At 34.2% G+C, this 22,708-nt stretch overlaps 1 protein-coding gene and 1 pseudogene across 2 annotated transcripts in view; both read right to left on the minus strand.

Moving 5' to 3' along the window:
• Copb1 (COPI coat complex subunit beta 1) overlaps positions 1–22,708 on the minus strand; it is a 60,568-nt gene that overhangs the window by 27,581 nt on the left and 10,279 nt on the right. For both annotated transcript variants that reach the window (XM_048788394.1, XM_015477657.2), the window contains exons 6-18: positions 21,034–21,126; positions 18,182–18,319; positions 17,327–17,446; positions 14,801–14,908; positions 14,566–14,712; positions 13,366–13,511; positions 11,139–11,235; positions 9,529–9,689; positions 8,392–8,512; positions 6,023–6,250; positions 5,702–5,881; positions 3,734–3,878; positions 1,033–1,152 (exon numbers count right to left, since the gene is read on the minus strand). In XM_048788394.1, coding sequence (XP_048644351.1) covers positions 1,033–1,152; positions 3,734–3,878; positions 5,702–5,881; positions 6,023–6,250; positions 8,392–8,512; positions 9,529–9,689; positions 11,139–11,235; positions 13,366–13,511; positions 14,566–14,712; positions 14,801–14,908; positions 17,327–17,446; positions 18,182–18,319; positions 21,034–21,126 — 1,804 coding nt within the window. The remainder of the gene's footprint in view (positions 1–1,032; positions 1,153–3,733; positions 3,879–5,701; positions 5,882–6,022; positions 6,251–8,391; positions 8,513–9,528; positions 9,690–11,138; positions 11,236–13,365; positions 13,512–14,565; positions 14,713–14,800; positions 14,909–17,326; positions 17,447–18,181; positions 18,320–21,033; positions 21,127–22,708) is intronic.
• On the minus strand, positions 14,932–17,313 carry LOC125612068 (annotated as a pseudogene).

Below are 22,708 nucleotides of genomic sequence, written 5' to 3' on the forward strand. Positions count from 1 at the left end.
AAAAAAAAAAAAAAAAAAAAAAAAAAAAAAAAAAAAACCTACTCCATCCTTGCATTCTTTTCTGGCTACTGTTCTCTTTTAATCCTATCAAAGCCAAGGGCCTATACTCTGAGGCACTGGGTTCAAACCTCAGCACCACATAAAAATGAAATAAAGATACTGTGTCCACCTACAACTAAAAAATTAAAAAAAAAAAAAAAAAATCACAGATGGATAAATCCAAAGGACCCCTCTTTTCTGACTTCATGTTACTTAATCTCTTATGGTTTCAGATATTTCTGAAAGATTTTTCTTTACTTTTCTAACCACACTTGAGAATCCTTTATAGGCTCCTCCTCCTCTGACCAAACTTTTAATATTACTGTTTTCCTGCATGGCTTTGCAGAAACCTCAGTGAGAAATGATAGAAGGCTTAAGCCAAGAGAGTTAAATGGCTGAAAGGGAAAGAAGGACCGAAAATAATAGGTGTTAAGGAGATGGTTACTAAACTCTAGGTGTATCAAGTTACTTGCATCTGTTCTAGCTGCCTCCTTATCTATCTGTAGAACACTGATCTTTTAAAATTGTTTTAAAAAAATATGCTTCCTAAATGAATGCTCCTGTACAAACTAACCTCTAGGTTTGAAATACCTGTGTGCTTGGTTATAAGTGCTTATATGAAGTTTCAGACTCAATTCAAATGTTATCCTTTGAAAAAACACCCTCTTTCTTTATAAAGCTTTCTCCATTGTTAGCATTTTTTTCCTATATGAACCTAAAACATTTAGTATATCAACTAAGGCTTATACTATTATCCCAGTTATACATTTTTCTATCTATCTTGTTCATTTGTCTGGTGGTTTCTTGAGGAAAGTGACACTATCCGGTTCATTTCTGCACATCTAGAATACAATACATACGAGAGAAAAGTACCTCATAAGTGATACATAAATAGAGTCAAGTCCTAACTTCAAGCCATGTACACAGCTATTCCCTACAGAAATTCTTTAATAAAAATATTCAAACATCACATGCCATAAAACAGTTTCTTACCTATATTGCCAAAAATTATTCCATTTTCTGTTGATGCTACCTTGACATTAGCTTTAATATTTGCAAAATCATGAGGAGCAAGAGTCAAAGGAGATGGCTTTTCCACAAGTTTCAGATCCCCTGGGGGAGAAAGAGTTTGAACATTTTTTTTTAAATTACATATATATGTGTGTGTGTGTGTGTGTGTGTGTGTGTGTGTGTGTATTAACCACAAAACATTAAAATATATAAAACTTATGTTTCTAACATGAGAAGAATTATGATTGAAATATTAGGACAAAATAAAGAAATCATTTAATATTCTTATTATTCATACCAATCTGCACATTTTGTTTTAAAAGGTAACAGGCATCTCAGGATTAAGTCCATTTAATTATATGTGTATGTGGAGAGGTACTTTAAATATACCATTTGATTTCAGTGAAAGAATACAAACTTCTCAAAAAGCTTAGGTCCTAAGTATATACTCCTTTACAATGAAAGACAAAACAATCTGTAAAAAGACTTAAATTCTTAGAGACAGAGTTCCTTGTATATAGGTATCAAGCTTGCTGAGGAAGACAGGGCAAAATTATGGTTCCCTCAATACCTTGAAACCCTGTTACAGAAGCCAAATGGAATTTGCCGGGGACAGTGCCCTGTTCCTGCATACAATTCACATTTTCAAAACCAGATGATAAGTGGTCAGAGAAAGTTTGACTCATGTGTCTTTATTAAGAAGAAAATAAGCCATCACATGTTGCTAACTGCAATAATGATGCATTATTTTAGCTGCTCGTGTACTAACAGGATTTATAAAATACCTAATTCTGAACTAAGACAATTAAAATTAAGTGAGCTACTTGGAGTGTGTGTGTGTGTGTGTGTGTGTGTGTGGAGAGATACAGGTATTCATTCACTGAAATCAAATATATTTAAAGTACTTCTCCACATACACTTAAACAGCTCTTATTATATCTAGAAAAACTGACATTTGCTAGATAAAACTCAGAATTGAACCTATTTAATGAGTTAATAGCATAATCATGGTTAAGTATGACAAAGGTTCAGAAAATTGAAGTTGAAGACAAAATTTTAAATTAAAGTTAAAAAAAAAAACCCAAAGGGCTTTTGTGAAGGATCTTTACAATGAAAACTACAGAACCATTAAGAAAGATATTGAGGAAGACCTTAGAAGATGGAAAGACCTCTGTGTTCTTGGATAGGCAGAATCAATACTGTCAGAATGGCCATACTACCAGAAGTGCTATACAGATTCCCATCAAATGCAATTTCCATCAAAATTCCAATGACATTCTTCATAGAAATACAAAAAACTGTCACAAAATTCATTTGGAGAAACAAGAGGTCCAGAAAAGGTAAAGCAATCCTTAGAAAAATGAAGCAGGAGGCATCATAATACCAGAACTTCAACTCAAAGTGGATCAAAGACCTAGGAATTAGACCAGAAACCCTGTACATACTAGAAGAAAATATAGGCTGAACACCTCAACACATTGACTCAGGAACTGACTTCCTTAACAAAACTCCTAAAGCATAAGAAGTAAAATAAAAAATCAATAAATGGGAAGGTATCAAACTAAAAGGCTTCTTCACAGCAGAGTAAACAGGTGTGAAAAGAGAACCTACAGAATGGGAGAAAATCTTTGCCACCTGTACCTCAAATAAGACGTTAATTTCCAGGATATACAAAGAACTCAAAAAGCTCAACACCAAAAACATAAATAACCCAATCAATAAATGAGCAAAGGAACTGAAGAGACCCTTCTTAAAATAAGAAATACAAATGGTCGATAAATATATGAAAAAAATTGTTCAACATCTCTAGCAATTAGAGAAATGAAAATTAAAACTACACTAAGATTTCATCCCACCATACTCAGAATGGCAATTATCAAGATTACAAGTAACAACAAATGTTGGTGAGATGTGAGGGGAAAGGGAACACTCAACATATTGTTGGTGGACTGCAAATTGGTGCAACCCCTCTGGAAAACAGTATGGAGATTACTCAAAAAAATAAATGTGGGTCAAGTGACTATTTGACCCACTAGTTATCCCACTCCATGGCATATATCCAAAGGATTTAAAATCAACATACTACAGTGATGCAACCACATCAATGTTTATAGCAGCACAATTTATAAAAGCTAAGCTATGGAACCATCCTGATGTCCATCAACAGATGAATGGATAAAGAATTTGTAGTATGTATACTATAACTATAGTAATGGAATATTACTCAGCCATAAAGAAGAATGACTTTATGACATTTGCCAGTAAATGGATAGGTCTGAAGACTATAATGCTAAATGAAATAAGCCAATTCCCAAACACCAAAGGTTGAATGTTTTTGCTGATATGTGGAAGCTAAACCATAATAAAGGCAGGGAGGGGAAGACTAGAAGTTCAGTAGATTAAGCAAAGGGCAATGAAGGGAAGGGAAAGAGATAAGAATAGGAAAGACAGTAGAATAAATCTAATGTAATTTTCCTATGTACACATATGAAAATACCTATGTGAATCCTACCTTTGTGTCCACCCATAAGAATGGGTTCCTAATTAGAATAAGATATATTCCATGCTTGTATAACTTTATCAAAATGTAATCTACTGTCATGTATAACTAAGAAGCACTAATTAAAAAAAAAAAAAAGAATTCTTATACTGAAACCTGTGCACTTATGATAAATTTCCTTACCTAGAGTAGCTAACTCTAATGTGCAGTTCTGCAAAGTATCACTGGTTTGGTTCACGACAAGTACATCCAGGACGATATCATACTGATTGACATGAACATAAGCTTCTGCATATACAGGATCTGAGAAACCTGTCAACTGGGTGACCTGTCAAAACAAAAATAAATGTAATCATAATCAAGGAAATGACACAATTTAACCAAACATACCTTAATCAAATGATTAAGTTTGGTTAATTAACAGATGTGCTTAGATTAGAAAAGATATTTTGAGAGAGATGTAATAAAATGGTTCTGTAATGCAGAAATGGAAACTGAAACAGGGAAAATTAGAAATAATAGGTCCTAAAGCTTAAAAAGTTATCCAAACAATACAGAACTTAAAATTCTAATTTAAAAGATGATATCCAGCATGTATTGGTTTTTTGTTTTGTTTTAGTGTTGGAGACTGAACCAACCCAGAGCCTTGTACATGTTAAGCATGAACCCTACCACTGATCTACAACTCCAGACCATCTATTTTTTAAGCTGACTTCATATAATGTATTTTATAAATGCTGATTAGTAGTTAGTAGTTCTGCGGCAGAAAGATGTTCAATGTTTGGCAAATACATTAAACATTGTCCTAACTCAACAACTGTATACATTTGTATATATTTTCATTTAAATTTCTTAATTAAGTATCTAAACTCAAAATTTGCCCTCTGAAACTCAGGAGCCAAATAAAATTAAGATAATGTGGTAGTGTCTTCTACTCAACTCAAGCTCAAGAAGTAAACAGATCATAACAGCAAGAGATGCTTGTAATGTCATCAAAATAAAATTTAAAATGCCTCTCCTAAATTTAAAAAACTCCCAAGATATAGCACTTAAAAATGTAATATTTGGGCTGGGGCTGTGGCTCAACAGTAGAGCACTCACTTGGCATGTGCGTGCCCTGGGTTCAATCCTCAGCACCACATAAAAATAAAGGTATTGTGTCCAACTACAACTAAAAAAATAAATATAAAAAAAAAGTCATATAGTCATCAAAAGCATAGGCAACAAAAAAGAAAACAGATTAATTAGAATTTGAAGGATTTGAAGAGACAATCCTCTAAAGAAGTTATACAAATAGCCAATAAACACATGAATAGTTTTTTTTTTTAAACTCCTGGTGGGGGCTGGGGTTGTGGCTCAGCGGTAAAGTGCTCACCTAACATGTGTGAGGTCCTGGGTTCAATCCTCAGCACCACATATAAATAAATAAAATAAAGTATTAAAAAAAAAAAAAACTGCAGGTGGGGTTGTGACTCAGAGGTAGAGCACTTGCCTCACATGCGTGAGACACTGGATTTGATCCTCAGCACCACATAAAAATAAAATAAAGATATTGTATCCACCTACAGCTGAAAAATAAATATAAAAAAAAAGTCATATAGTCATCAAAAGCATAGGCAACAAAAAAGAAAACAGATTAATTAGAATTTGAAGGATTTGAAGAGACAATCCTCTAAAGAAGTTATACAAATAGCCAATAAACACATGAATAGTTTTTTTTTTTAAACTCCTGGTGGGGGCTGGGGTTGTGGCTCAGCGGTAAAGTGCTCACCTAACATGTGTGAGGTCCTGGGTTCAATCCTCAGCACCACATATAAATAAATAAAATAAAGTATTAAAAAAAAAAAAAACTGCAGGTGGGGTTGTGACTCAGAGGTAGAGCACTTGCCTCACATGCGTGAGACACTGGATTTGATCCTCAGCACCACATAAAAATAAAATAAAGATATTGTATCCACCTACAGCTGAAAAATAAATATNAGTTGCTTAGAGCCTTGCTAAGTTGCCGAGGCTGGCCTCAAACATGTGATCCTCCTGCCTCAGCCTCTCAAGCCACTGGGATTACAGGTGTGTGCACATGCACCCCAACTCTTGATTACTTTCTTAAGTAGTTAATTTAAACAATTTACAGCATATTTGATATTTTGTTACCTTGTTAAGTTTAGATGCTAGGGGATCTGCTGCTTCTTTCCTCTGTGTGTTACCCATTGCTGCCAACAAACTCAGCTGAAACTGATCTTCCTTGCAGTTCATTTCATTCTTAGCAGTTAGTTGCATGAAGGAAATGGGGTCATCAGGCTGTACTGCCACATTTCTCTTTTCAGATTCTTTCTGTGTTGAGAAAACAAGACACATGACTTTATATGGAAAGAGTTTTTACAGGCCTTTAATAGGAACAGCCTCATCACATGGGGACTGAAAAATCAACAATAAAAACCCAGAAAGTACTTTTATAACCTTATATTTATTTACCTTTTGAGATAGTTTCTCTTCTTCAAGTTTAGCAGATAGCATCTGAGAAAGGGACTGTCTGCATTCCTTATTAAAAATGTCGTTCATTAAAGGTGAACATTCAGATAAGACCTTGAGGCACAGGGAAATTCTGTCTACATCATCATCAGTAATTGGCTTCTTAGGAAGAGAGGATTTTCCCAAATGAAGGATAGTTGCCATGAGCAACATAGCCTCAGCAACAAAAGACTAGAAAAACAGAGAAATTGGTCATTGTGTCATGATTCCCCAAATTGCAGTACTGTTACTTCATAATTCAAGAAATAACTCATAACTCAAGAATAAATCTAATTTTTAATTTCACTTGAATAAGACTTCAAATCCTTTACATTATCTCTACAGTATCCTTTTTGTATACTTCTCCTTTTAAATTCTAACTGCCACCTTTTGAGATTTCCATTAATAGCCTCAAATATGGCCTTATCATATACTGAAAAACAGTAATGCCTTTTTAATGGTTTCTGCTTTCATCCTAACTATAGAAAAATTAAAAGAATGATACACTCACTAATTGTTGACATTTTGCCATATATGCTTTCTTATTTGCTCAGATACATACATTTATTTTTTTATTCATATATGAAAGTAAGATTCTTTATCTCATAACTTCATTAGCATCTATCATCTAAGAATTAGGACAGTTTCCAATCAAACCACAATATTATCTTCTTACCAAAGAAATTTAACAATCCCAAATTATATCTACTATATTTTGAAATCAAATCTTCCTATATTGTTTCAAAATGTTTTTACTTTTTAAATCCAAGATCAGCTTCATGCATTTTATTTGGCTATTATTCTGTTTAGTCCCTTTTAATCTAGACCAGTTTCCTGTTTGTTTTTAATTACAGTGACTTTCTTAAAGAAGCCAGACCAACTTATTTTTTTTTTAATAGAATGTTTCATCATTATGGCTAAAATACCAGATACATTATATTTTATATTCCTAAATACAATGTATCAGGAAGCATGTACTGGTTGTTCCACTACTAGTGATGTTAAGTGTGATCACCTATTGCTATCTTATATGGCACAAGCATTTTACTCTGCATGTAAATACCTTCAGTGATTTCCCCTGACCTTCATACTGAAGTCCACATTACTTGGCCTGCCATTCAAAGTCTTCCACAAGTGAATTCCAGATTATTTTTTTCAGTTTCATGTAGCATCATCCTGACATAGATGCTCTATGCCCTTGCCAAACTGCCTGGATACAATACCTTTATTTTATTTATTTTTATGTGGTGCTGAGGATTGAACCCAGAGCCTCACATGTGTGAGGCAAGCACTCTTCCACTGAGCTACATCCCCAGCCCCTTTCATAGTTTTGATTATATCATTCTTTGATTATTTTAGCAATAAAGTAAAAAAAAAGAAATGAACAAAAATAAAATAAAAACATCCATAAATTTACTAATGAAATTTTTTTTTTTTTTCCCCTTTTTGGTACCAGGAATTGAACCTAGGGATGCTTAACCACTGAGTCCTTTATATTTTTTACTTTGAGACAGAGTCTCATTAAGTTGTTTATGGACTCACTAAGTTGCTGAGGCTGGCCTCAAATTTGCAATTCTCCTGCCTCAGCCTCCTGAATCATTAGGATTAAAGACATGCACCAATATGCCTGTTCCATGGAAATATTTTAAAAATGAAAGCAAAGAGTTTAAGAAAAATAAAAGTTGAGAGGATTCTCACCAGCACATTTGTATTATAAGAATGATCAAGTTGTTTAGGCAGAAAGAAGACTGATGAAAATTTGAATTTTTTGACACAAAGGAAAGAAAAGCACTATAAATGGTAAATATAAGACTTTTCCTCACTTAAAAAAAAAAAATCTTTTGGCAGGGCAGTGCATGTCTATAATCCCAGTTACCATCAGCTACTCAGGGGGCAGGAGGATCTTCAAAGCCGGTTTTGGCAACTTAACAAGACCCTATTTCAAAAATTAAAAGGGCTGAGGAGTTGGAGTTGTAGGCTCTGGGTTTGATTCCCAGCAGTGCAAAGAAGATGGGAAAAAATAATAGATTTTTTTTTTTTTTTGGATGAAGATTCTGGAGAGAGAGGGGCATTTCCTTTACTGGTCCTTGATTAATCCCAGCAAACAGAAGTAACTTCATAAACCCTTTTGTCTCCTCCACTAGTCTACACACGTTATCATTACTGTATTGCTCTATCTATTTTTCACTCAGATTGTACTATTATATCCATTTTTCCTATTAAACCATGAGCTCTTTCATTATAGGATTATCTTATGGGGTTCTCACTGTTCAATACATATAATTGGTGCTCAATAATAAATTGGTGAGTAAATGTAGAATAAATTAACTTACATTTTGTTTTTTCTTCTCTGGAACCAAAGCTACATAGCGCAATGCAATCTTGGTCAGAGTGGTGGCAAGGGAGGCAGCAACAAAGAAATCTCCATCCAGAAGGAATCCTCTCAGGGGAGGTCTGCAGTCCAGTGAAGGAAAATGAAAACCACTAACTTCTTAAGCAGCTGCAGCTTTTGTACAAATGATTTACATAAATCACCCTCACTCCCAACCTTCAGTTAAATCCTTCTTTGGCTCTCAAAAAGAAAAAGAATACATGATGTTAATACTTATCTTCAAATCACTAAAGAGCCAAATGAATGAAAGTAAAAAAATGTTTAGTTAAGGAGGCTGAGGCAAGAGGATCGCCAAGTCCAAAGCCAACCTCAGCAACTTAGCAAGACCCTAAGCAATTTAATGAGTCCCTGACTTAAAATAAAAAATAAAAAGAACTAAGGATGTCATTCAGCGAATAAGCATACTTGGATTCAATTCCTGGTACAAAAAAAGAAAAGAAAAGGGTGTATGTACTGGAGCTAATGACTTTCAAATCCCAGTTTATCTATTTATTTATTGGGTAGGTTACAAACTTCTCTAAGTCAAATTTCTCTTCTATAAAATGGAGATGATATAAACACAATCTATCTCAAAAGGTTTTTGTCAAGACCATATGAGACAAACTACTTAGCACAATGCTTTGCACACGGTAAGTATTCAATAAATTTTAGGCATAATTTTCATCATCTTCATCACAAAAAAAAAGAGAGTAAGATAAAGGAGAAAACATTAAAAATGTTATTCCATCATTTGGGGGGAAAAAAACCAAGAAGAAATGGAAATCTCCAAAATATCTCTTCAGATACTAATGGGCAACCAAACTCAAATATCATATTTACCTCCATTTCATATTTTCCATGTGAGTAAAATGATTTTAAACAGTCATTTCAGTGAAAACAGAAGAGCAGAGGATTAAAACCATCAACACAATTCATGGGGGAAAAAGTAAACACCTTCCTCCTTTCAAGTACTTTAAAGGGCAAAGACTTTCATTTTGATTACAAAAACAAATGAATAAAAGAAATCATGTGACTGTTTTATACATGAGAATTATAATAAAAATAGTTCAGCTGGCAGGGCACAGGGACCATAAATTACCTGTCTTCCTCTTTCTTGGTGGGTCTAGAACTGCTGAGGGCACTCTGAGTTGCATAAGTACCCATTTCAGTAACCAATTTTTGAACTGGCCCCACAGTTATTTCTTCTTCAGGCTTTAATTCACCAGCTTCTTTCTTTATTTCTGACTCCACAATTGGGATCTAAAAAATCAATTAGAAAAATCAATTTAATAGTAATATGAATAACAAGCAAAATCATGTTTCTTTGTTTATTTACTATCTGCAGTACTATAGATTTTTTTTCCCTTAACTTTATTACCCCTGAATTTCATCCTCAATCCTTTTTAAAATTTTGAGATAGGATCTTGCTCTCAAAGTTTAGGCTGGTCTCAAACTTGCAATCCTCCTGCCTCAGCCTCCCAAGTTGCTGGGATAACAGGTAGGCGCTATAACAAGCTACAAAATCACATTTTTCCTTCCTTCTTAGGAAATGCAATGGGAAGAACAGGGGCTCTTGGCTTTAAATTTCTCTCTCTGCCACTATACTAGTATATGGTTCTGGAAAGTTAATTAAACTACGTTGAGCCTCAGTTTCTTAATTTGTTAAGTGGAAATCACTTCCATACCAAGTTACTTTCGAGAAAAATGCATTGGCTTTATTCTTCATCTGTTCTCTTAAAATATTAACCTAAACCAGCACTCATCTTTCTATAAAAAGAAATAAATTTGACTCATTTGTACCAATCACTTCATCAACCATCCTTTTTAATTAACCAAGGGCTACTTTGTATTTATTCCTTAATACTAGTCTAATTTAAGAGTTCTCATTGGGCACCGTGGTGGCACTTCTGTAGTCCCAGCAACTTGAAAGGCTGAGACAGGAGGATTGAAAGTTCAAAGCCACTCTCAGAAACTTAGTGAGGCCCTAGGTAACTTATCGATACCCTGTCTCAAAATAAAAAAGTAAAAAGTGCTGGGGAATTTAGCTCAGTGGTTAAGTGCACCCAGGTTCAATCCTGGTGGTGGGGGGGGATGAGTGCTCAAGAGTCTTTAATCATTACCAATTTCAACACTTTCTATTTTATAGAGGAAAAAACTAAAATCCAGTTCAGAAACTTAAATTCAAGGTTCTAGAGCTAATTATTGGCAGAACCAAAAGAAGGCACCCCTAATTTTAAGGAATAAATACAAAGTAGCCTTTAAGGCTCAATTATCTGGCTAATAAAATATATTTTTCAGTCCGGTCACTACTAAATAAAAACACGAATGTAAATCATCACATAAAAGATTTTTTCTTTTTTGGTGATGCTGGGGATTGAACCCAGGGCCTCTCACATGCTAGGCAAGCACTCTACCACTGAACTATGTCCCTAGACCACTAGATTTTTCAGAAGCATTAATCACCATATAAAGCAAGATTTACACTGACTGTGGCGGTGCATGTTTGTAATCTCTGCAATTTGGAAGTCTGAGGCAGGAGGATCACAAGTTCAAGGTCAGTCTCAGTAACTCCTGGAGACCCTCAGCAACTTAACAAAAACCTATCTCAAAAGAAAAATGACTAGCGATGTAACTCAGCGGTAAAGTACCTCTGAAATCAAGTTCCAGTACCAAAGATAAGCAAGCAGGATTTACTAAAGTAAAACATACCTCTCCAAGGGACCTACGGACTTCCGTCATCACACTTTGAATATCTTCCTTGGTACTACAGTATTCTCCCAGGATCCATAATGCACCTCGATAAATCCTAGGATAAGAATACAAAATCTGAAACACAGACCTCAAAAAGAAATCCTGAAGCAGAAATCTTTCTTTGTGAATTTAAGCTCAAGTGAAAAAAATAAGATTCTGCAGTTCCAATGAAGTATGGAAGAATGTTTCAGATAGAATGTAACAATAAGTTTTTATTCTTTCCAGAAATCACAAGAAAAATTACTCTTCTCATTTCTCATTATTGGGAAGCTTCTAAAGTTGACAAACCCAGTATTAAAAATAAAATGCCAAAACACTTCCCAGGAAAGTGTCCCTTATGGCAGTTAAGGTAAATTTGGCTTTACCACTTTCTACTATAAGATATGTATTATTTTAATGAAAAACTAATTTACTTATCTGTAGTCACTGAAGAGACAAACAGAACAATATATACAGAGGTGCAAGAACATTCATGCTAGGGTGTGTAGCTCAGTAGTGAAACATTTGTTTGGCATGTGAGAGATCATGGGTTCAATCCCAAGCACAGGAAAAACAAAACAAAATACAGCAAAACAAAACCTAAACACAGCAATGATGACTATAATCCTATCCACCAGGAAGGTTGAGGCAGGAGGATCTCTAGTTGAAAGCCAGCCTGGGCAACGTAGTGAGACCTGTTTTAGAGTGAAGTAAAAAGAGCTGGGAATGGCAGATCAGTGGTACAGTGCTTGCTTAGCATGCAGGAGGCGTTATGTTCAATCCTCAGTGGGGGAAAAAAATAGCAAAAATTCTCTGATTTAAAATGTTAAAGTGGGGAAGGGAGGGGATATGGGGTTATAAATGATGGTGGAATATGATGATCATTATTATACAAAGCACATGTATAAAGACATGAATTGGCGTGAATATACTTTGTATACAACCAGAGATATGAAAAATTGTGCTCTATATGTGTAATAAGAATTGTAATGCATTTTGCTATCGTATATAAAAAAGAAAAAAGAAAAAAAAAATGTTAAAGTGGCTAAAGTCTTCACTCTTCTTTTCCCTAAGATTTTAAATTTACTCAGAAAAAAAAATCAATTTAGAAACTGAAGTTTTAAGAGTTTATGGCTTTCAATGATATGATTTTTTTCCCCCCTCAGGAAGGAAACAAATCTTACTCACTTCCATGTAATACTTCATATTATAAAGACAATTTTGTATGGGTCCCTTCCTTCTTATCTAAGCAGATATAACTCAAGTCTGTCATAGGATACTCATCAGATTCTTGTGTGTGTGTGTGTGTGTGTGTGTGTGTTGGGGTGGGTATTGGGTATTGAACATAGGGCCTTGCACATGCTGGGCAAGCATTCTATCATTGATCTATAGTCCCATATTCCTAGCCCTTTTTATTTTTTATTTTTGAGATGAGTTTTACTAAGTTACCAAAACTACCCTCAAACTTGCCATCCTACTGCTTCATCCTCCTGGGTAGCTAGAATTATATGTGTGCTGACACCTGGCCAGCCATCAGATTCTTAAAATGAAGCCGAATTTGCATTCAACAATTCTTTCTTGGTACTGGGGATACAGTCTGGTGGTAAGGTATTTGCCTAACACCATCAAGGTCCCAGGTTTGAGTAACTACCACAAACAAACAATAAAAAATAAATAATCCTTTCTCATTAGTAAGGGCCATGTGAAGAGAAACACACATCAGATTTGGGTTGCATTTCCTATCTTTCTCTTCAACAAATGCTAAAAGGGGATATAAATAACAACAATATTTCAAAAATACACCATTTAAAAATATATAAAAATATGCTTCTTAGTCACTTTAGAATTCATACTGTTTTAGAAGAAATCAGAAAGAAAAATCTAGCTAAATCAACTATAAAATAAATTTAGCTCCTCTCCATTCTATATAATGTTTTATCCAGAAGTAGGAACTGAATCCAGGAGCACTACCATTGAGCTATATCCCCAACTCTTTTTATTTTTTACTTTGAGATAGCTTCTCAAAGTTGCTCAGGCTGACCTCAAATTATGAGCCTTCTAATTCAGCTTTCAAAGTAGCTGAGATTACAGGTGTGCCCCACTTAGCCCATCTCTCTCCATTATACTTTCTATCAATTAGCTCTTTGAAGACAGAAATTGATAAAATGCTCACTTGACATTATACCAAAATATATTTTAAACCTACTTGACAGATTTAATAGCATGAAAGACTTCAAGCATCTTCTCAACAATCAGCATTCTCAAACTATCAAAGCGCTGAATGGCTTCACGAACAAACTCCAAGACATCAGCAGCTGCTGCTTCATTACTGTCACTGAGAAATTCCATTAACTAAATGGGGAAAAAAAGAGGCAGGGGAATAAGATTAGCAATTATATGATTTTCAGGAAGAAAATGATCTAATACAAGAAGTAAATTAAGATCCAGGAACAGTGATGCACACCTATAATCCCAGATTTAGGAGGCTGAGACAGGAGGATTCCAAGTTTGAGGCTAGTGAGACTAGCAACTTAGTGAGACTCCATTTCAAAATAAAAAATAAAAAAGGACTGGGATATAGCTCAATGGTAAAGCACCCCTGGTTTCAATCCCTAGTACCCTCCCCTCAAAAACAAACAAACAAAAAAAAACAAAATAATTAAGAAATTTCAAAAGAATGTAACTTTTAAAATACAAAACAAAATGTAAGCAGAGAGACAAGTACTATTATGAAAACAAATCACAATGGTTTCTCTATATGCACTTAAATTTATTATAAAAATCACTATAAAAAGAGAATTTAGAAATCAAGTCAAGGTAGGCCTGGTATCACACATTTATAATCCAAGCTACTCAGCTGAGGCAGGAAACTTACAAGTTCAAAGCTAGCCTCAGCAACTGAATCAGACTATCTCAAAATAAAATGAAAAGTTGAGGATGGTAAAGCACTTGCCTAGCATGTGAGATCCTGGGTTCAAACCTCAGTACCACCAAAAAACAAACAAGTAAACAAAACAACAACAACAAAACCCACTACAAATCCCATTAGATAATCCTAAATTATAAGAAAAATCATTTTAGAGAAAATGTAAAACTCAGAGGCAAATCTTCAACTATACTAACCTACCTCAAAATATTCTAGTTCTGTAAATTTTTCCTATAACTGATTTTTTCAACTTTCAGAGATAAAACTTGTGGTGGTGAATGCAAAAGGGGGCTAAGGAAGGACTGCAAGTTTGAGGCTGATCTTGGCAACTTAGCAAGACCCATAAAAAGGACTGGGGTTTTACTTTGAAATTTTGTGGTTCCGGAAAGTTGACATTTAAGATTAACTGATGAATAATTAAAAATTTTAAAAAAATTCCTTCTAGAGAATTTAAAAATTAAGGTCATCAGAATTACATACCACAGGAATAACATTTGCAGCCATATCTGGAAATCGGACAGAGCAGGAATGCAATGTTCGTACAAGGAGCTGTCTGTATTTGTCAGTGTCTTCATGCTCAGAAACATTATTTGTTTTAATCACTTCCTTCTTCAAGACAATAACCAACTACGGACAAAGTAGAAATAAGTAAGAATTACATCGTGTTTGGCCTGACCACTTACAAAGTGGCATCTTTTTTTTTTTTTTTTTTTACCTCTTCAACATTCCTAGAAGAAACAAGATCCAACGCTAACTGCAGAGTTTTCTTGCGTACTTCCAAGTCTGGTGTGCTCAATACTCTTAGGATGTCCATTACCAGATCCTAAAAGAGCAAACAATCAAGAATTAACACCAATTTTTCTGGTCCACAAGAAGAAAAGCTTAACTGCAGAATGGTTCTATCATCAACTTAATTCTTTGATTAATAATAAATTTACTAGTGGTAAAAGAACTAGACATTTTGAGTCTTCTGATGTAATGTAATAGAACTAATATCACAGATGTTGCTTTCAAACTGACAAAGTTTACTCTATCAAACTTTACATCTAATTTACAGTTTTTAGGAAACAGGGAGTCAGAGGAACAAGTTAAACGACACCACAAGAATAACCAGCCAGATTCAGGAAGGGCATTTTACAGGAAGGAGAATTGGTCTTGTCACTTCAACAAATTAGTATCAAGCAAAAAGATACTGTTCAAAATTAAGAGACTGAAAGGACATAATAACCAGAATAATATATCATTATGAACTGGACAAAGTAAATAAAAAGGGCACTTTGGGGACAACTATAAAAATCTGAATCAATACTTAGTATTAAATAGTATTAAGAAACTATTAACTGTGTTAAGTGTGATATTACTAACTTGGCTCTGTAGGAAAATGTAATATTTAAAAGATGCATACTTCAAAAAAACTATGATAAATATTTTAAATAGCACAAATCTAATTTACAAATGATTTTACTTCTTTAAAGCTGTATGTTTAAAAATTTTTTCAAGATGTTAAAAAAGTTTCAAAAATTCCTTTTTTTTTTTAAACTTAAAATGTAATACTGGTTTTCTTATATTATAAGAAAGATTAAGTGCAATGGTAAAGCACTTGCCTAGCATGTGAGATCCTGGGTGGAGTATATAAGGCAGAGTGAGAAAGCTGCCCCTACTCCCAGCCACACAATCATCAAGATTCCTCATACATGCACTTAGAGGAGGCCAGCTGGCTTTGCCACAATGTGCAGGGGATGGACTGCTTTGGTCACTTCTAGTTTTTGAGCTGGTTGGAGAGCCAGTCCAAATCTTTGTAAAGCCTATCTATGCTGACAGCACAAGTAACCTGAATGTGTTTCTCTGGTGAAGGAAATGTAAGCCAAGCTTGTCTATTATATCTGCTATATTCACAGCACTGGGAAGATTCTGTTTATTTACAAACACTAACAAACTATCTCTGAATTCATCTTCACTAACATTCTAGTTAGTTTTTCCTTGGTCTCACTGACTCTTTCTCTGTCATTACCAAAACCACAAAAATCAGACCTTGAATGTTCTTGAAATAATGCTGCCACAAAGGTCCATTTTGTCCTGACCACCAACATCCCAGACTGTGAAGCTGTTATTTCCATATTCTACTACCTTCACATTGAAACCTATTGTAGGAAAGGTGGTCACAATCTCTTCTAGTTTCAATTTATAAAAGATGATGGTCTTTCCAGCTGCATCCAAACCCACCATAAGAATCTGCATCTCTTTTTTCCCAAATACTTTTGTTGTTTTGGTACTGGGGATTGAACTCAGGGACACTCGACCACTGAGCCACATCCCCAGCCCTGTTTTGTGTTTTATTTAGAGTCAGGGTCTCACTAAGTTGCTTAGTGCCTCACTGTTGCTGAGGTTGGCTTTGAACTCACAATCCTCCTGTCTTAGCCTCTCGAGCTCCTGGGATTACAGGCGTGAGCCACAGTGCCTGGCTCCCAAATAGATTTTTAAACAGCTCTTCGAAAAATGCTGCTTATGGTGCTGGGGCTGGGGCTCAGCGGTAGTGCACTTGCCTGGCACGTGTGAGGCACTGAGTTTGGTTCTCAGCACCGCATATAAATAAATAAAAAATAAAGATCTATCAACAACTTAAAAAAATGCTGTCCATTATAATTTAATTCTATAATCTGTTGCCACTATAAGCATCACTACAAGACCACTAGGGATCTGACTACCTTTAGGATTTTCTCCCGAATTCTTATATTTCCTCTCCTAGGATTTCAGTGTACATCTCCTAAGAGTACAGGATAATTTCTTTAGTTTTTGGTGGTGCTAGGGATTGAACCCAAGGCTTCACATATTACAGGCAACCATCTACCATTGAGTTAAATACTCACTCCTGGATAATTTCTTATATAAACATAAATACCACATTCAGAGAATTTAACACTTATTCAGACTCTTAACTAAAATACAGTCTATATTCACATTTCTCAAACTCTTCCAATAATATCCTTTGTGGCAATTTTTCATTCTTCTTGTTCTGATCAAACATCAGCAATGCATTTAGTGAGCCTTTATTTTAGAAATTTTGATGGCAAAGACAATAATCTAGAAGGTTATATGGCGATTTGAGAATTTCACTTTATTTGAACAAACTTAAATTGCCCAGTCTTCAAAGTTTTAAGTAAACTAAGACACTAAGGGTAGGGAATGATTAAAATTTGAAAAATAGCATATTTAGAATTTCTCTCTTTGAGACAGTGTTTACCTGAAGGACTCGTTCATGAGCAGGATGCTCTTTTAATTCTACTAATCGATCCAGAACTATGAGCTTTACATTGTTGTCACTCTCTTTAATAATTAAATCAATGTAACACTGAGCAGCAGCCTATACAAAAAAAAAAAAAGAAATACATTTTAAGAAATCATAGAATCTGAAAAACCCCTAAGAAGCCAAAATACACTCATTAACCCCTGCACAAGTTTATTATGCATTTTGTTCGAAGGCATGTGGACTGAAAGGGGCTGCTACAGGCAGAAATACTTAAATTTAAATTTAAGTACTTAAATTTAAGTAGTGACTAAACCCAGTAATGCACTATCACACTGAATTACATCCCCAGTCCTTTTTATTTTTAATTCTGAGACAGGGTCTGTTCAGTTGCCTAGGCTTGGCCTCAAACTTGTGATCCTCCTGCATCAGCCTCTTGAGTGGTTAGGCACATAAGTGTGCACCATCAGGGCAGGCTCAGAAATACTTTTTTAGTACTTTTAACATCCCAAAAATTAAGGGTGGAAACTAAGAAAAAAAGCAGAGAATCCCAAGAAGTATAGCTGTTAAGCAAATTTCACTTTATAATACAATTAAAAAAAAAAAAAAACAGGAATTTAAATATCAGTGTGAGTCATTAAAATAATTTAGTATATAAGATTAATAATCCTTTATATGTATATGACAGCAGGAAAAAAGAAGATTGAATTCTGTAAAAAGTCAAATAATTTTATAAATTTGTATTTGTTTTCTTTGCCATGTAAACACACAGTGAATTGCAATGTTACTAAGTCATGAGTAATAAGACAGCATATCTATCATCTAATCTGGCCCCAAAGAAATAAGCAGTACCTTGATTGCAGTTGGTGCACTTGACAGTGTTACTAATGTCCCAGCAGCTTCATATTTTACAGCAGGGCTAGATGACTGTAATAAGTTATAAATGCAACGAATGAAACGAGCCCTTTCTGATGGATTAGCATGACAGACCTGGAAAAGAAAACATACTTGTGATGTACCTATTTTAGCCTCCCAAGTCACTGAGATTACAGCATATGCCACCATGCCCAGCGAAAATATAAAATATTCTTACGAGGACATAAAGAAATGTTGGCTAACATGGAGTGAGATAATATGACACAACATGGGTAATTTCAGAAAGAATTTTATTTTATTTATTTTATTTTCTTATTGGTTGTTCAAAACATTACAAAGCTCTTGACATATCATATTTCATACATTAGATTCAAGTGGGTTATGAACTCCCATTTTTACCCCAAATACAGATTGCAGAATCACATCGGTTACACATCCACATTTTTACATAATGCCATATTAGTAACTGTTATATTCTGCTATCTTTCCTATCCTCTACTAGAAAGAATTTTATTTTGAATATCTATTACAACTACTCATTCTTTTATTCATTCTTCCATAATTTATATTTTCTGTTCTCATTTCAACAATACTCATGGCAACTTTACCAGGAGTACATTCTATCTGAAGAAAACTTTCTTTGCTCATTCATATGAAGCAACTCTTCTTCCATTAAAGTTTTAGCATGAGACTTTAGTAATTCAACAACGTTTTCAGGCCCTACTTCTAATTCTAGTTTTCTTATTTCCTTCACATCTGCCATTACTTCCTCCACTAAGTCTTGAATCCCTTAAAGTCATCCTTAAAGGTTGGATCAACTTCTTCCAAAATCCTATTAATGTTGTTTATTTTGACCTCCAACCATGCATCATGAGTTTTTTTTTTTTTTTTTTTTTTTTTGAGGCGGGGCACCAAGGATTGAACTCAGGGGCACTCAACCACTGAGCCACATCCCCAGCTCTAGATCCATCAGAAGAATCACTATCTATGGTAACTACAGTTATAGTATGATGAAATGTTTTCTTAAAGAATAAATCTTGAAATAATAAAAGTTAAATATGCCTTGATCCAAAGGCTGCAAAATGGATGTTGTGTTGGAAGGCATGAAAACATTAATCTCACTGTACATTCCCATTCAAGGTATTGAGGACTGATGCACTGTCAATAAAAAGCGATATTTTGATAGCAATCTTTTTTTCTGAGGACTAGTCTTAAAATATTCAGTGAAACATATTGTAAACAGATGTATTTGCTATTTCATTTTTAGAGCACAGGTAGAGCAGTATAATTTAGTATAATTCTCAAGGGCCCTAGGATTTTCAGAATAGTACATGGGCACTGGCTTCAACTTAAAAAAAGTCACCAGCTGTATTAGCCTCTAACAAGAGAGTCAGTCTGACCTCTCAAGCCAGGCATTGACTCCACCTCTTTAATATGAAAGTCCTAAATGATATCTTCTTCCAAAAATCAGGCTATTTCATCTACACAGAAAATTAGTTGTTTAGTTAAGCTACCTTCATCAATTATCTTAATTAGCTTTTCTGCTAAATTTCTGTGTAACTTGCTGCAATTCTTTATCAGCACTTGCTGCTTCACCTTGTACTTCTATATTATGGAAACAGTCTCTTTCCTTAAACCTTAAAAAGCAACTTTTGCTAGTTTCAAGTTTCTTCTGAAGCTTCCTTACCTCTCTCAACCTTTACAGAATTGCAGTTACGAGGACCTTGCTCTGGATTAGGCCAGGCTTTACTCTTTTTATAACAATCCTTGTGGGAGAATTAATTCAATGTGCTGTTAGAATTACCTTAGTTCTTTCTGAATGTCCCCAGTAACCTCCTACTAAGCTCTCTCTCTTAAAGTTACCACCACCTTTATAGAATGAGTCTTCTCTAATATGTGAACTTTTGGGGACACACTCAAACTACATCCAAACCATAGTACTAAGCTTAATCATTTCTTGCTTTTGATTTACAGTGAGAGATGTCTCTCCTTCCTGCACATGAAAACTTAGAGGCCACTATAGGATTATTAACTGGCCTAATTTCAATATCATTATCTCAGTTAGGGAGATCCAAGGAGAGGGAAAAAGGTGGCAGAAGGGCTGGTTGGTGAAGCACTCAAAACACACCTAACATTTATCAGTTAAGTCTTCAGTCTTATATGGGTGTGGTTCAGTGCACCCCAAAATAATTATAATAGTAATATCAAATATCTCAGATCACTACAATAGATATAATGAAAAAGTATGAAATATTACAAGAATTACCAAAATGTGACAGAGATATAGAATACATATTGTTGGAAAAATAATGTTGATAGTCTTGTTCAACACAGGGTTGCCATAAAACCTTAAATGACAAAAAAACACAATATCTGCAAAGTACAATAAAAGAGGTATGCCTGCATTTAAAGTTTCTCTACTCTCTTTCATAAACAAGGAGCATAAAAAGCCCTTATGGCTTTTTTTTTAGAGGAGGGGGAGTCTTTTTAGATATCCAAAGTAATCTGGTATTTATTCAAGAAAAATCTTGAATTTTATTTCAAAGCTATTCAGTGGTTGGATCATACACAATAATTTCTTCTCAACTTTACTGACTCAACCCATAAATTTTTACAGAATCCCTTACAGAAGTATAGAAAGGGTGGATGCACATACTTGAAAAATACAATAAGCCAACAGAAAAAGAAAAAAAAATATATATGGGTATACTGTACATAGTTATTATTACAACATAATCTCCTAGCAATTAATAGTGTCCAGAAAGAAGCTATTTAGTCTTGACTTAAACTGTTGAGTTTATTTACCCATCACAAACTATAATTCTTACCTTATAAATTAGCTCAACAATAACCAATTGTAGAATGTCTCCAAATGTTTGAACTTGATCAATACAAGTACTTAGGTAATCCAAAGCTCGATCCTAAAGAAATAAAGAATGTATTTATTATACTCTACCTCATTTGATAAAATTATTTGATGGAACTTTTTAAAATACACATATTATGCTTAAATATAAAACAGATGAAGAAATCAGAGCATAGAGAAATTAATTTGAAAAATAAAATGAAAAACCAAGTAAGAAGTTAACACTTAGGACTGGGGTTGTGGCTCAGTGGTAGGGTGCCTGGCTAGCATGTGTGAGGAACTGGGTTTGATCTTTACCACCACATAAAAATAAATAAAACAAAGGTATTGTGTCCATCATCAACAACAACAACAACAACAAAGAAGTTAACATAAAATACAAGACAGAAAGTCAAATACATTTTTGTAGGCCACAAATCTAGGGTCTGAATTTTTTAGCAGCTAAACGAAGAAAAATGCTGCTCATTATCTGATTCAGTGTATTTATGCAATCAAAACAAACTAGCTACTTACGAACATAGTTATTCTTATTACTGAGACCTAAAATAAAAATTTCATGTGGATCCTCATATATATATAATGTGATTTGGGGAACTAGGGCCTTGACAATATCTCTCCAGTAAAAATACCAATGAATTTAATTGATTACATCCCTTATAATGTATGTACGTAAACATTATAATATAAAAAGTACAGATTAGTTAAACCAATTCTATAAGAAAACAAAATATTATGGTTCATATAAGTGGCTTTCTCAAAATTTTGTTTAGGAAGATAAAATGATAGTATCTAATATCACCACATACCTATTAGGATGGCTTCTACCAAACAAATGAAAATAACTAGGGTCGGCAAAGACATGGAGAAACTGGAACCATTTTGTACTGCTAGTGGGGATGTAAAATGGTACAACGGACATGAAAAACATTATGGTTGTTCCTCAAATAATTAAAAGAATTGTCATATAATCTAGCAATTTCACTTCTGAATATAAACTCATAATAAAAACATCAAATGTTCATTGATGGATGAGTAAATAAAATGTGTATATATTTAGAGTGGAATATTATTTAGCCTTAAAAGGAAGGATATTCTGACACATGCTACAACATGGATGAACTTCAAAGCATTATGTTAAGTGAAATAAGTCAGTCACAAAAAGGCACATGCTAAATGATTCCATTTATATGAAGTACTTAGAATAGTAAAAATTATAGAGACAAAAAGGATGGTGATTATTAGGGGCAGGGAGAAATGGGAATAGAAGTTATCATTTAATGGGTCAGTTTCACAACATGAAAAAAGTTGAGGAGATGGAATGGTGATGATGGTTGTGCAGCATCATGAATATATTTAATATCATTAAACTAAACACTTAAAAATGGTCAAGATGGTAAATTTTATAATGTATTTCATCACAATAAAAATAACTGGGAAAAAATAAAGGAAGACCTAGGGGGAAAATGACAGTATACAGATTTCAGAGGAAATAGACAGACTATATTTTTCAGTCTTCATGTGTATTATTTCCCACATTTTGATAACCAGTACTGGATATCAAAATGTCCAAATTATATGCCACCAAGGTATGCAGAATCACTGCTAACCAAATGCAGATCCATATACTTTAACCACTA

Source organism: Marmota marmota, unplaced genomic scaffold (genome assembly GCF_001458135.2).
Source record: "Marmota marmota marmota unplaced genomic scaffold, marMar, whole genome shotgun sequence".
Taxonomy (NCBI): domain Eukaryota; kingdom Metazoa; phylum Chordata; class Mammalia; order Rodentia; family Sciuridae; genus Marmota; species Marmota marmota.